The 15,283-nt window shown below is 46.2% G+C and overlaps 1 protein-coding gene across 12 annotated transcripts in view; it reads left to right on the top strand.

The window, feature by feature from the left end:
* The window catches only part of MARK3 (microtubule affinity regulating kinase 3), a 118,178-nt gene extending 109,096 nt beyond the window's left edge, over positions 1-9,082 (top strand). For 5 of the 12 annotated variants that reach the window (XM_050798379.1, XM_050798374.1, XM_050798376.1 and 2 more), the window contains 3 exons: positions 3,710-3,736; positions 5,342-5,386; positions 8,134-9,082. In XM_050798379.1, the coding sequence (XP_050654336.1) occupies positions 3,710-3,736; positions 5,342-5,386; positions 8,134-8,479 (418 nt within the window). In that variant the 3' untranslated portion in view covers positions 8,480-9,082. The remainder of the gene's footprint in view (positions 1-3,709; positions 3,737-5,341; positions 5,387-8,133) is intronic. The other 7 variants (XM_050798381.1, XM_050798380.1, XM_050798375.1 and 4 more) reach the window with 3 other exon arrangements.
* Positions 9,083-15,283: the final 6,201 nt, after the last annotated feature.

Here is a 15,283-nt window from a genome sequence, read left to right as displayed (position 1 = left end):
TTGCACTCCAGCCTGGGCGACAGAGTGACACTCCGTCTCAAAAAAAAAAAAAAAAAAAAAGAAAGAAAGAAAGTATCAGGCTGAGCCAGGTCTGTCTGACCAGACTCTGCCCTTTTAGCCACTGCACTGTGCTCCCCTTAGAAAAAACAGTTGCAGGCATGACAGTTGCATTACACTTATTTTGTATATTTGAATTAAAATTGGAGACTCAGGCTTGTTGTTTAAAAAAAATTCTAGTGGTCATCTGATTTACAATTTCCAGGCTATTTCCACCCCCAAATTTTTGCTGAAAGATAGTCTTTTATCCTATCTTGTTAAAGTTTATTAACTGAGGTCTGTTGTCTACCTTAGTGCTATACTTAATCAACTGTTGACAGTTTGTTCTTAAAAACAAAATCCTTGCTAGAGTGGTTGAAAGTTCTTATCCTCCTTTAGCAATAATTGCTAGGATTAAAATTGCATTGCCTGGAAGACTGAGGTGTTTGCACTTAGATGCCGCAAGGGAGACCTGGTATGGCCAGGTCTGGAGAGGGCTGGAGTCAGGAAGCCTGCACTCTGCTTGGAGAGTACATGGCTTTGGAGAGCTATGGGCCCTTTGTAGTCAGGAGCAAAATTCTCTCCCCTTGGGATCAGGCCTGGCCTTGCTCAGAGACTTCAAGAGTCACCCATACCCTGCAGGCAGAACAGCCAGGCACACGCAAGTGCCTCTGCCCTCAGGTTGATCCATGTTGCCATGGGCAGTGTGAAGACCTCCTCCTGCAGCTTCCTCCTTCCTCTTTATACCTCAGGGGATTGTAGGAGGAAAGGTTAAGAAAAGCACTCATGGCCGGGCGCAGTGGCTCAAGCCTGTAATCCCAGCACTTTGGGAGGCCGAGGCGGGCGGATCACGAGGTCAGGAGATCGAGACTATCCTGGCTAACACGGTGAAACCCCGTCTCTACTAAAAATACAAAAAGAAATTAGCCGGGCGTGGTGGCGGGCGCCTGTAGTCCCAGCTACTCCGGAGGCTGAGGCAGGAGAATGGCGTGAACCCGGGAGGCGGAGCTTGCAGTGAGCCGAGATCGCGCCACTGCACTCCAGTCTGGGCGACAGAGTGAGACTCCGTCTCAAAAAAAAAAAAAAGAAAAGCACTCATATAGTAATTGACCAGTAACCCTGATTTTTCCTAGTGGAAGATTAGGAAACGGCCAGACACCATGGCTCACGCCTATAATCCCAGCACTTTGAGAGGCTGAGCCAGGTGGATCACTTGAGCCCAGGAGTTCAAGACCAGCCTGGGCAACATAATGAGACCCCACCTCTACTTTTTTTTTTTTTTTGAGATGGAGTCTCGCTCTGTTGCCCAGGCTGGAGTGCAGTGGCAAGATCTCGGCTCATGCAGTGTCCGCCTCCTGGGTTCAAGTGATTATCCTGCCTCAGCCTCCCAAGTAGCTGGGACAACAGGTGCATGCCACCACGCCCAGCTAATTTTTGTATTTTTAGTATAGACAGGGTTTCACCATGTTGGCCAGGCTGGTCACAAACTCCTGACCTCGAGTGATCTGCCTGCCTTGGCCTCCCAAAGTGCTGGGATTACAGGCATGAGCCACCACAAGCGGCCTTTTATTTTTTTAATAAAAAGAAAAAAAAAATTGGGAAATGGGCCAGGCACTGTGCATAGCTCATGCCTGTAATCCTAGCACTTTGGGGGAAAGTGAGGCAGGAGGATCATTTGAGGCCAGGAGTTCAAGACTGACCTGGGCAACATAATGAGATCCCCATCTCTACAAAAACATTTTTTAATTAGCCAGGAGTGGTAACACATGCCTGTAGTCCCAGCTACTTGAGAGGCTGAGGCAGGAGGATTGCTGGAACCCAGGAGTTTGAGGTTACAGTGAGCTATGATCACACCATTGTACTCCAGCCTGGGTGATTGAGCAAGACCTTGTCTCTAAATAAATAAATAAATATTTTAAAATAAAAGAAAATTAGGAAATAACAAATATATCTTAAAGACCTTTTAATCGTTTTCAACCAAAATATTTTGGATAATATTGCCTTATATTTAGGCAGTATATATTAAAGATTTTCACATGCATGATTGTACTGTTGATGACCCTGCTGTATACCACTGATCTGATTATGAAGTGATTGGCAGTTATTTATAGTAGTTAGACTTTTTTTTTTTTTTTTTTGAGACAGAGTCTCACTTTGTTGCCCAGGCTGGAGTGCAGTGGCGCGATCTCAGCTCACTGCAACCTCCGCCTCCCGGATTCACGCCATTCTCCTGCCTCAGCCTCCCAAGTAGCTGGAACTACAGGCGCCCGCCACCTCGCCCGGCTAATTTTTTTTATGTGTTTAATAGAGACGGGGTTTCACCCTGTTAGCCAGGATGGTCTCGATCTCCTGACCTCATGATCCACCCGCCTCGGCCTCCCAAAGTGCTGGGATTACAGGCGTGAGCCACTGCGCCCGGCCAGACTTTTTTTTAATTGGTAAATTAATACCTGAAGCAATGCCAAAGTTATCCCAACCAAGGATTTCATTAATTCAGTCATTCAGCAGATATAGATGAGTGCCTGGTATGTCCAGTTACAGAACTGGGTTTTACAAATAGAAATTAGCAAACTCAGCCTATTTTTGCCCAGGGAAGCTGATCGCATTGATCATAAAAACGTCATTCGTAGTTTGAAAAATATTTTGTCAGATTATTTTCAGCACATCCTGCACATCTCCTTAAATTTTTTTAATGAACAGAGCTACCCCTTTTAAATAGAATTCTTCCTGTTTATTACATAAAAGTAAAATTCATACTGTTGTCTTACCACTTAGTTTTTATTCATTTTGAGATGTAAGACTGAAAAGTCTACTTTAGTTTAAATCCCAATCACCTATTTTTTTCTTAAAACGTGATTTATGTCATACCACTGTAACAAATAATGTGTTAATGTTTGTTTCATCTTCCTGAAAGAAGTAATGATTTTTTCTTAGTGGTTAAATATTTTATAATGAAGTTTTTAATGTTTGTGTATAAGAAGGCAAGATTTTTTTTCTTAAGGTATTCTGAAGAAAATTGAAAAATGTTTTATTACTAGTATATTGCAAATTACTTGTCACTTCTTTAACATAAGACATAAATTTTATCTTACAAAGTGTATCTGGCCAGTGCAGTGGCTCACGCCTGTAATCCCAGCACTCTGGGAGGTTGAGGTGGGCAGATCACTTAAGGCCAGGAGTTTGAGACCAGACTGACCAACATGGCAAAACCCCATCTCTACTGAAAATATAGAAATTAACTGGGCGTGGTGGCATGCGCTTGTGATTCCAGCTACTCAGGAGACTGAGGCACAATAATTGCATGAACCCAGGAGACACAGGTTGCATTGAGCCGAGATTGCACCACTGCACTGTGACAGAGCAAGACTCTTTATCTTTAAAAAAAAAAAACAGTGTATCCATCTGAAGAGCTTTTAATTACAGCTAATGTCAATATTTACTGCTAAACCTTTTCTTACTTTTTTTTTTTGATGTATTAAAAGATCACATACTCATTTAATTACTTGTAGTAATTTTACTTTTTCAACAAATGTCAGCATTTCTTTGTTGATTGGCCAGAGAAGGAACCCTGCTTTGTTTTTTTCTCTCTCTCTGTAATTGATTAGATTTTCTGTTTAATTTATGTGAGTTATTTTTGTTAATTTTTTTTTTTTTTTTACTTAATTCCTTTTAGAAACATGTCATTCAGGTTTATCAAAAGGTAGGATTTATATATACACATTTATTTTTCAATCCTCACTCCCAAATGGCTCCTGCAATTAACATTAGGTTTGGCTTTCCGGCCCTGTTTTTTCCTTATAAACTAAACTTTCTGCTGATAACTAAATACTTAATTCCTTGAAAGGAAACTGAAAAGAAATAGATTAACTCTGTCAGGCATTTTAAAGGGCACCCATGCAACAAAAGGCTGATGCATGCTCTGTGTATTTTCTTTCTTTGGTAGAGTTATTTAGCATCCAAATAATTCTGTCTTCATACTAATAACACTTAGCATGCTCCTGTTTGAAGAATGAGATGCTCAGTAATGTTAATGTACAATTAATGATTATCCACAGGCATGCAAAAGGTAAGTGGTAATTGTGTTATTTTTATTTCACTGAGGATTGAATTAGCAAAAGGCTTTAAAGTGACAGGAAAATTAGCTAATACAGAAAACAATCATAAAATTCAAAGCTGCAGCCTCATTGGATTTGGCTTTTTCAGAAATTAAAATGTGAACAGCTGCGTAGCAGAAATGCTTTAATTTTTTCAGAGTTGAAAGCCACTTTCCAGCAACCACTGACGAAAGAGTATCTCATTATTTTTACTTAAAGCACTGCAGAAAGTGGTGTTCTGATTTTATTAATATTTTTTAGGCCAGGCATGGTGGCTTATGCCTGTACTGCCAGCACTTTGGGAGGCATAGGCAGGCGGATCACTTGAGCCCAGGAGTTCGAGGCCATCCTGGACAATATGGCAGAACCCCGCCTCTACAAATAATACAAAAATTAGCCGGGTGTGGTGGCACACATCTGTGGTCCCAGCTACTCAGGAGGCTGAGGCAGGAGGATCACCTGAGCCTTGGGAGGTCAAGGTTGCAGTGAGCCATGATCATGCCACTGTGCTGCGGCCTAGGGGAGTGAGACCCCTAGGTCAAGAGACCAAAAATGTTGCTTTCTTAATGTACACATGAGGCAGGAAATCTTTCATGAAGGGCTACGTTGTACCTGTGCCTCTCAAGTCACCAGAAGGCCAAGCTGCGGGTCAAAACTGTGGGAAAAACACTTTCTTCCTGTTGGCGGTTCCATTCTATTATTATTTTTTTAATTGAACTTCCCACTTGTCTGATTTTTCCTTGGACAGAACAGGTAATAACTGAATGTAGAATCCAGCTGATAGCCTTATTGGCTTTTAATTGGAAACCCATTATACTATGGGGAGCAGTTAGAAAGTGAGAATAACCCCATTCTGAGGCCGAGCATTCTCAGGGTGAAGAGCCAGCAGGAGTGCCTGCTGTGCGTGTGTGGTGTGCAGTGTGTGCAGCAGTGTGTCCTGTGTGTAGCAGTGTGTCGTGCGATGTGTGTGATGTATGCAGTGTGCAGCATGGAGCTGGCCCCTGTGCACACCCCTGCAGCCTTGTGGAAGAAGGTAGCGCTGGCTCAGTCAAATGAGAGGAAGAGTTTTCATAAGCCCTGCTGGTGACTAAAACGTGTTTTGGCTTTGTTTATTTTATGGTGTTGGTGTTGGTATTGGTGGTCATGTACTGGCATGTAAGATTTCTTTTCTCTTTCCCTCTTCTTTCTGCTTCTACATTCTGTTCATTGAGACTTCCAACTGAATATGAGAGGAACGGGAGATATGAGGGCTCAAGGTGAGGGAAATGATTTTTACTTAAAATTTTTTCCAGATGTTTACTTCATTTCTGTGGCAGAGGCAACACTATCTTCTGAATGTTCCCTACTGTATTCCTGCTATCTCTAGTGTATTCCTGCTGTCTCCGTAGGAGTTAGAGGTTCGCATCAGGTAGAGAGGGTGGCCACGGGGGGGCGCCAGCCTGCCATGAGCACCGTCTGGATCCAGCTTGGCCTCTGCTCTATATTTGTGTTTGTGTTAAAAGCATGGCAATGCCTTCAGCCTTCCTGCCTGGGCGTTAACAGCCTTTGGAGGTCTGGGTTGGGTAGCAGTGCTCAGAGAAATAAGCCCTCAGTTAATCACTGACTCCTCACATGGTTCTCTTCACAAGGAATAAAAGCAAAGTACTTAATAGAATATCCATATTTCAAACTAGTTATGTTTTCTTCTAAGAATGGTGATTATATAGTTGAGTGTTTTGCTTTTCTTTTTTTTTTTTTTTTTTTTTTTTTTTTTTTTCCTGAGACAGGGTCTCGCTTTGTCACCCAGGCTGGAGTGTAGTGGCACGATCATAGCTTGGGCTCCTGGGCTTATGCAGTCCTCCCACCTCAGCCTCCTGAGTATCTGGAACCACAGGCACTACCACCATGCTGGCTAATTTTTGTATTTTTTTGTAGAGAGGGGGTCTCGCCATGTTGGCCAGGCTGGTCTCAAACTCCTAGGCTCAGGTGAACCTCCCACCTTGACCCTCCAAAGTGCTGGGATGACAGACATGAGCTGCTGCGCCTGGCCTTGCTTTTCCATTTTGTGTAGTTATCATTGCATGGATTTATGGGGGGGGCAGTCACCAGGTAATCTTAGGACTCTGTGTCCGTAGTTCTAGATCTCTTCCACTTCTGCCCTTTTTTATGCCAGTCACCAGCAGGCTATTTCAGGTCCTCATTCACCATTTGTCTTTTAGGTCTTTTTAAAAGCCCACTTCTGGTCATATGACCTTTCTGAATTAAAACTTTCAGTGACCTCCACTATTTCACCCGGCCACATCCCTGCGAGGCCCTGAGTGGCGTGGTCCAGGCTGCCCCAGCAGCCCAGCTCCGCTGCCCCATCAAGGCGGAGCATTGGGGTGAGTGCCAGGCAGCATTCCCCCTCCAGGCCTGCCCATCCCAGCCAGTAGCAGGCTCTAGATCCTGGTTTGTTTCCCCACCCATAATAGGAAGGTGAGATAATAGGGCCTACATGGACATCAAGTAAGTTGGGGCCTGACCACCACAAGTACTCATTAAGTGCCACCAGCTGTTGTGGGGGTGATGACACTGTGCCTCCAGTTCCACTCAGTCTGTGTACTTTATTATGCCACAGACACATCCTGTACTTTCCTACCTCCCCTTTGGCTGTGATCCCCTGTACTCAAAACAAAAACTCTTTCCTGTCTTCATTGCATTTTGTTGAAATCCCATGGCTCTTCATAGCTCTCCTCAGATGCAGGCCCACTCCCACCCGTGCCATTTCCTCCTTGTCTCATCCTGCCTGTCACACTCTCCTGTCACACTGCTAGGTGGGCTCCACCTCTTCTGCAGCCCTCTAGGGGATGGCCAGCCTTTCCTGTGCTGCCACTGTTGCCTCACCTTACAGTCTTCCTGGCTCCAGATTAGTTTGAGAGCTTTTGCTTATCTTTGTAACCCATTTAGTATCTAATGTGGCATTTTATACATAGGAAGCTTCTCATCAGTATTGGTGGATGTGAACCAAATTGAACACTAGCAGGTTGGTGACACGGAGAGCTATGTGCATATGTAAAAACTGTAGCCCCTCACCTCTGATTAGTTGGCCATAGGATGGAGTATACTTGAGGTACATAGACTGTTTTACTCCCAAGAGTGCTAGTCACTCACTGTCTTAATTGAGGCCACCAGATACACACATGAGAATGTAAATAACGGCTTGTGGCAATAATGACTAAATGCCAAAGAATGGCCGGTAAACCATGGTGGTCCCTAGAGACCCAGGCCTGGGCCATACTCATGCTGCGTCTTGGGCATCCAGACCAAGGCTTACATTCTGAATCCGCAGGGCATCCACATGGGTGGTGTCAGTCCTCCACAGACAGAGAAGTGTCCCATTGCATTTTTCCATCTATTCTAGTAGTAAGATTGTGTCATCTAAGATTTTTGCTTTAACTGTATAACTGGACATTTAATTAACAAACCAGAGAAGAGGAAAGACAATGAGGTGGGTAGAGCATCATGTTCAGCCTTAGGGCCGTTCACAGAGAAAGCAATTTTAGACTGCGGGTGTTGAGTCTCCAGTTACCCTGAGTGCCAGTTACAGTGATTTACATCTGAAGGAACTGTCGCAGGAGAGGGACAGCCCAGGGTGGATGGGTGAGGTGGGCAGGAACTGGCTGCCAACTCCCTCCCTGAGCTGGGCCTGCAGAGCCCTGAGTGGAGGAGTGGGGCACGCTGTCCCCTTTGCCTGATTTCCAAGGATTCTGTTTAACCAATTACTTTCTTCATTTTAGTAAGCACAGGTGGCTGGTGAAGATTTTACAGCCAGGTAGATCTTTTTGTGTGTGACTTATGACTTTTAGAGGGTGGGGGAAGAAAATAGACGAAAATAGATTTAGTTACAATTGTGAGTCTGTGCAGGAAAATGTGGAGGTCAGTCGTTAGTTGTGTTGTATTGAAGATGTGAATGAGGAACTAGCTGAAGTGTAAGAGGTTGATTTTCCTGTACGATTAAAAATAAACCTGCCTCTGTGCATTTCAGTCGCAATGTATCTGCTGAGCAAAAGGATGAAAACAAAGAAGCAAAGCCTCGATCCCTACGCTTCACCTGGAGCATGAAAACCACTAGTTCAATGGATCCCGGGGACATGATGCGGGAAATCCGCAAAGTGTTGGATGCCAATAACTGCGACTATGAGCAGAGGGAGCGCTTCTTGCTCTTCTGTGTCCACGGTGATGGGCACGCAGAGAACCTCGTGCAGTGGGAAATGGAAGTATGCAAGCTGCCAAGACTGTCTCTGAATGGGGTCCGGTTTAAGCGGATATCGGGGACATCCATAGCCTTCAAAAATATTGCTTCCAAAATTGCCAATGAGCTAAAGCTGTAACCCAGTAATTATGATGTAAATTAAGTAGCAATTAAAGTGTTTTCCTGAACACTGATGGAAATGTATAGAATAATATTTAGGCAATAACGTCTGCATCTTCTAAATCATGATATTAAAGTCTGAGGACGAGAGCACGCCTGGGAGCGAAAGCTGGCCTTTTTTCTACGAATGCACTACATTAAAGATGTGCAACCTATGCGCCCCCTGCCCTACTTCCATTGCCCTGAGAGTCAGCGTGTGGCCCCATCTCCATGTGCCTCCCGCCTGGGTGGGTGTGAGAGTGGACAGTATGTGTGTGAAGTGGTGTGTATGAAAGCATCTCCCTGCACTGCAGCCAGTCATTACTGGTGCCTCTGCGGGAGATCATGTGGTGCTAAAACATTACACTTGCCAGGGAGGAGAATACTGAGTTACTGCCAAGAATTAACCGTAAGACTAGTTCATAGTTAATACAGGTTTACAGTTCATGCCTGTGGTTTTGTGTTTGTTGTTTTGTGTTTTTTTAGTGCAAAAGGTTTAAATTTATAGTTGTGAACATTGCTTGTGTGTGTTTTTCTAAGTAGATTCACAAGATAATTAAAAATTCACTTTTTCTCAGTAAAATCTTGCATTGTCTCCTAATACTGTATTTAACACACCCTCAAGTTGAGCAAAAGGAATGTGTATGAAGGTTTGGGGTCACGTGGACCTTAGCAGGGATCCCAATGTTTTGTGATTACCAGCATATTTTTTCTCCCAAGGCAATAAAGGGAGAAGACGGCCCTCATGGTGACCCAAGAAGGAAGGGAATCCAGAGCAGCTGCAGCTTAACCCTGGGAGTTGTTGCTCAGCCCTATGGAGAAACACCAGGTCTTGACGGTTCTGGGTTGGTTCTCTGTGAAGTATGTAAATTTCTTTTTGCCTTTCTTGTGATTCACTACATGAATCAGACCTGCAGCTTTTGTCCAACACCTACATGGTTGTGTAGGGGTAATGAGCTCATCACTCATTGTGTTACTTTATTCTCACAGGGAAGTTGTCACACTGACTGGTGTGCTATTTTGGGTTCTGGGTTTGTTGTTGGTCAGAGTATGGAAGTCTGGAGGCCGGGCACTGTGGCTTACAGATGTGAGCCCAGCACTTTGGGAGGCTGAGGCCGGAGGATCATTGAGTCCAGTAGTTCAGGACCAGCTTGGGCAACATGGCAAGACCCCATGTCTTCAAAAAATAAAAACATTGGCCAGGCGCAGTGGCTCATGTCTGTAATCCCAGCACTTTGGGAGGCTGAGACGGGCAGATCACGAGGGCAGGAGATCAAGACCATCCTGGCTAACACGGTGAAGCCCCATCTCTACTAAAAATGCAAAAAATTAGCCGGGCGTGGTGGCGGGCGCCTGTAGTCCCAGCTACTCAGGAGGCTGAGGCAGGAGAATGGCGTGAACCTGGGAGGCGGAGCTTGCAATGAGCCAAGATGGTGCCACTGCACTCCAGCCTGTGCAACGAGCGAGACGCCGTCTCAAAATAATAATAATAATAATATAAATAAATAAATAAATATATCAACCAAGCATGGTGGCGCACCTGTGGTCCCAGCTTTTCGAGATGCTGAGGTGGGAGGCTTGAACCCGGAAGGTTGAAGCTGCCGTGAACTGTGATTGTGCACAGCACTCCAGCCTGGGCAACAGAATGAGACCCTGTCTCAAAAAAAAAAAGAAAAAGGAAAGAGAATCTGGACAGTCAATCAGTCAGAAATATTGTTGTCTGTCTCTAGAGTGGGCAAGGCACTGTTCTGATTGTTTGAGATCCTCAGTGAGCAAAACAGACCCCTCTCTCCTTGAGCCTGACTTTCTAGGCAGTGGATAAACAAGTAAATTACCTAGTATGGAGCACAGCAGCACGTGCGAGAAAGCACAGAGCAGGCACGGGGTTCATCAGCACTCTGGGTGGGAATAGGTCTCCTTGGGCAGAGCCTGGGTGGGCGCGTTCCCACAGATTTCTGGGGAAGAGCACTGCTTGGGCCTGAGGCCTGATTGCACGGCGTGCCTGGAGCAGAGTGTGGAGATGCTGAGATGCTTCTCCTGCATGGGAGCAGCTGAGGGAATGACAAGAGCCTTGTGGCCTTGGGCTTTCAGAGGATCACCCCGGCAGCTATGCTGGAACTCACTGAAATGGGACAAGGAGAAGCTGGGAAAGCCGCCTGGAGGCTCTCAGCAGCAATACAGGCAAGAGGTAGTGCAGCCTTGGGTGAGGATGGGCCTTGGCGCGGGTGGTGGTTGGGTTTTGGATATGTTTTGAAATAAGAGGCAACTGCATTTGCCCTGGAGTTGGATATGGGGTGAGTAGAGCCAAGGACAGCTTCATGATTTTTGATCCGAACAGCAGAAAGGCCAGAATTGCTGTTAGTTGAGATGCGGAATGTGGCTGTAGAGATGTTGGGGGACAGGAGGGGAAGAAGATGAGGAGAGCAAGCTGGGATGTGTTGAGTTTGAAGTCCCTTTAAACACTGAGTGGTGACATCTAGTGGGCAGTTGGAGAGGGGCTGGGAGAGGTCGGGTCTGGGAGACGGAGGAGAAGCCAGGACTGAGTCCTGGACACAGCGCGAGGAGGGGGCCCGGGGAGAAGAGGTGAAGCTGGTAAGGCAGCAGCAGGGAGGGAGGGCCCTCCAGGTGTCAGAGGCAGGTGGACATCATGACCTAAGGCTCACCTCGTGGGAACTTTCCAACTTTTAGCAAGTAAGTCCCCTTCCCTGTCTCTGTCCAGTGCCTCTCAGAGTGGCGTCCTCTAGCAGAGCTCAGTGTGCCCAGCCACAGACAGTGAGGACTTCCCCAGCCTTTTCTGCCTGGTGCGATCTGGTTTTTATGTCCCATTAAAGCATCACAAAGCCAACCCGGACAAGAGAATTTGGGTGTCTCTCTGCACACATGAGCCTCTTTAAGGAGATCTCCACACAGACTTCTCTCCCCCTTAGCTGTCGTTTTCTGTCACAGTCCCTTCTGAGCATTAAACCAAGGAGAAGATGTTCTGCCATAAATTACTTCCTTCTCTGGGTAGATGTTTCTGAGCTGTTCTATGAAATTCATGACTATGAAACTGGCTTCCTACCCCAAGGCCGGGCGTGGTGGCTCACACCTGTAATCCCAGCACTTTGGGAGGCCGAGGCGGGCCGATCACCTGAGGTCAGGAGTTTGAGACCAGCCTGGCCAACATGGTGAAACCCCATCTCTACAAAAATATTTTTAAAAATTAGCCAGGCCTGTGGCGCACGCCTGTAATCCGAGCTACTCAGGAGGCAGAGGCAGGAGAATCGCTTGAACCCCGGAGGCGAAGGTTGCAGTGAGCCGAGATCGTGCCATTACACTCAAACCTAGGCGACAGAGTGACACTTCATCTCAAAAACAAACAAACAAAAGATTCGTACCCCAGAAACACTCATCACAGCAGGTTCCTGTGCATAATTTCTGCTGAGGTAGAGCAGAGCCCTGCCAAGCAGAGGCTGGGCCACAATGGACTTCCTCTTCGTTATCTTTGTACCTGGGACTGATACTGAATTGTTTTCCATGTTTGCATTCTCAAGGACAAATTGAGTACTAGAAGTTAAATTCCTTTAAGAGAAATGAGTTTCCTGAATGCCCCGATGCAGTGACCACTCTCTATGCTCATATTTTCTTGAGGGGCTCACTTGTTATAAGCTGTGGCTGCATTTTAATGCTTTACTTGGTCAAATAAGGAATGTGTGTCTCAGAGACTAATATTCATCCACAGAAAGTTATCCAAGTGGGTTATATTTATAAGGCTATGTTACTATTTGATCTTGGCTTGATTTTAATGGCAACAGGGGTAGTATTCCATTTACCAAGGTTAAAATGTGAAAACTCATTCATTACTAAGGTTCCAGGCCCTTTCTATAGATTTTCCATTCTCAGAATGTGACATTTTTATTATGCATACGATGAATTTTGAAAAGGGATGTTCTGCGACCATTGAAAATCATGAGAGACTGCATTTTTTCCTCATCAACTACCCAGAAATCTCTCAGAAGCGAGATGAGGCACGTAGTGGGGCTGTGCTACTGGTTTTATTTACCTGCCAAGCAGAGCATTGTCCTAATCCTGACAATGGTGTTCCTCTTCGGTGAGTGCTGACTTCCCTCTCTTCTAGATCAGTCTCGTTAGAGGAACCAAAACCAGATTCCTACAAGTGAGTGAGGCCCATGCAGAAAACTGTTGGAAACATGACTGGCTTTTAGGAGGCCGACTGCGATCATTTTCACAGCATATGCTTCTCCAAAAACCTAGACAAAAATGATTTTTTTTTTTTCGAGATGGAGTTTCGCTCTTGTTGCCCAGGCTGGAGTGCAGTGGCGCAGTCTCGGCTCACCGCAACCTCCGCCTTCTGGGTTCAAGCGATTCTCCTGCCTCAGCCTCCCGCATAGCTGGGAGTACAGGCGTGCGCCGCCACGCCCGGCTAATTTTGTATTTTTAGTAGAGACGGGGTTTCTTCATTGTGGTCAGGCTGGTCTCGAACTCCCGACCTCAGGTGGTCCGCCCACCTCAGCCTCCCAAAGTGCTGGGATTGCAGGCATGAGCCACCACGCCCATAATGATACTTAGAATAATGATATTTAGGAGAAAAACCTCCATACATGTGCCTGTGAATAAATTATGGTTACTGTGGAAGCCGCGCCAGGCAGCCCCTACCCAGTAAGCAACCTTTGTGCTGACCTTCAGGTCTGCCGAGCAGTTGCCGCTTCCATGGGTGCGGCAACCAAGCAGAGCAGCGGCAGAAGAGGGGTGTTTCCTGTGCGCTGTCCCTTCCAGTCTGTCTCAGCGGGGCATCAAAATGAGAAAGAGCTTGTGGAGTTCAAACCTTACATTTCTGTTGTGGGTGTTTTGTTTCTTTCCTTGCTGATTTGCCACGCAGCTCAGGGGCCCTTTAGGTGGGAGAAATTGTTGCTCTTCAAGGGAGTGAAGTGAAGATGGTGCTTTAGAGGTGTTCTAACAGTGCACAGGGAGTCCCGGGGTGACGCCCCCATGATGAGTGGAAGGAACTCAGTGTCCTTGCCAGTCAAGGAGAAAGAAAACAGTACAACAGCTATTTTTGTTTGTTTTGTTTGTCTTGGGTTTGTTTTGTTTCGTTTTGTTTTTGAGACAGCATTTCATTTTGTCACCTAGACTGAAGTACAGTGGCGCAATCCCAGCTCAGTGCAGCCTCGACCTTCTGGGCTCAAGTGATCCTCCCACCTCAATCTCCTGAGTAGCTGGGACCACAGGTTTGTGCCACTATGCCTAGCTAATTTTATTTTTCGTACAGATAGGGTCTTGTTTGTCTTGGGTTTGTTTTGTTTTTGTTTTTGAGACAGGGTTTCACTCCGTCACCCAGACTGAAGTACAGTGACGCAATCACAGCTCAGTGCAGCCTCAACCTCGTGGGCTCAAGTGATTCTCCTGCCGCAACCTCCTGAGTAGCTGGGACCACAGGCTTGTGCCCAGCTAATTTTATTTTTCATACAGACAACTACGCCCAGCTAATTTTATTTTTTGTACAGACAGGGTCTTGCTCTGTTGCCTAGGATGATTTGAATTCCTGGGCTCAAGCAATCCTCCTACCTCAGCCTCCCAAAGTACTGGGATTACAGGCATGAGCCACCTCACCCAGCCCCAATAACTGTTTTTGAATGGTTCCTTGAAAAGTTCCATCAAAGGCCGGGCACGGTGGCTCACGCCTATAATCCCAGCATTTTGGAAGGCTGAGGTGGGTGGATCACTTGAGGTCAGTAGTTCGAGACCAGCCTGGCCAACATGGCAAAACCCCATCTCTACTAAAAATACAAAAATTAGCTGGGCATGGTGGCATGCACCTGGAGTCCCAGCTACTCGGGAGGCTAAGGCAGGAGAAGAGCTTGAACCCAGGAGGCGGAGGTTGCAGTGAGCCAAGATTGCACCACTGCACTCAAGCCTAGGTGGCAGAGCCAGACCCTGTCCCAAAAAAAAATCGAACACCACACACTAACCCTCTTCTCTTCCTCCCTCTCCTGGCTTAGCCAGTGCAGTAAAGTCCTTGAACGGCGTGCTCCCTGGCCCTCAGGAGAGGACACTGCCTATCGAGTAGAGACTTGGTAAGGAAATTTTTCCCATTTCTAAGATGGAGAGTTCTGGACTCTAGCCTTTCTCCTTTCACCATCTTCCCCTGTCACACCAACATCAGCATCAGTTACACAGTTGTGTTGCCCTTTGTGTCTACTCTCCCCACAGTTACTAGACTGTGAGCCCCATGGGGCAGCGATGTTCGTCCTTTTCCTTTTTCTCTATTCCAAGTACCTAGAGTAGTGCTTGGCGAAGGCACTGTTAGTTCAAAATTAGTGTTTAAAAAAAAAAAAAAATGATAGGAAGCAAGCAGGAGACGCATAGCCAAGTGCAAGACATTTTCAGTGGCTTGTAGTCAAAAGTGTCACTTAGATCCCCTCAGCTGCCCCTGCCCCGGATGGCCCAAGGATGAGATAGGTGTCTGCTCTGGGGTCATGTTTTGGTTTATAGCCTGGCCTGTTTGGTCTCCAGGAGCCCTTTGAGTCTTGCCTGTTTGACAAAGAAGACTGAGGCCCAGAGGATGGAAGGGATGGGACTGGCACGCAGTGAACTTTTCCCTTCACCAAAATGCTTACACAGGTGATGTCCATCATTCAGCTTGGGTCAGGCACAGACCATGCACATTGTGGTGGTGGATGCTATGGACATGAAGTAGACGACCCTGCGTGGAGATGACATTTACCGTCGGCTGTGGAACTGGGAGTTAAACCCTTTGGCTTACCACCCTAATCTGCATCTGCAC

The sequence above is a fragment of the Macaca thibetana genome, chromosome 7 (genome assembly GCF_024542745.1).
Source record: "Macaca thibetana thibetana isolate TM-01 chromosome 7, ASM2454274v1, whole genome shotgun sequence".
Lineage (NCBI taxonomy): Eukaryota > Metazoa > Chordata > Mammalia > Primates > Cercopithecidae > Macaca > Macaca thibetana.
Note: the sequence above shows the minus strand (reverse complement) of the source record. Positions and strands in the feature narration are given on the sequence as shown.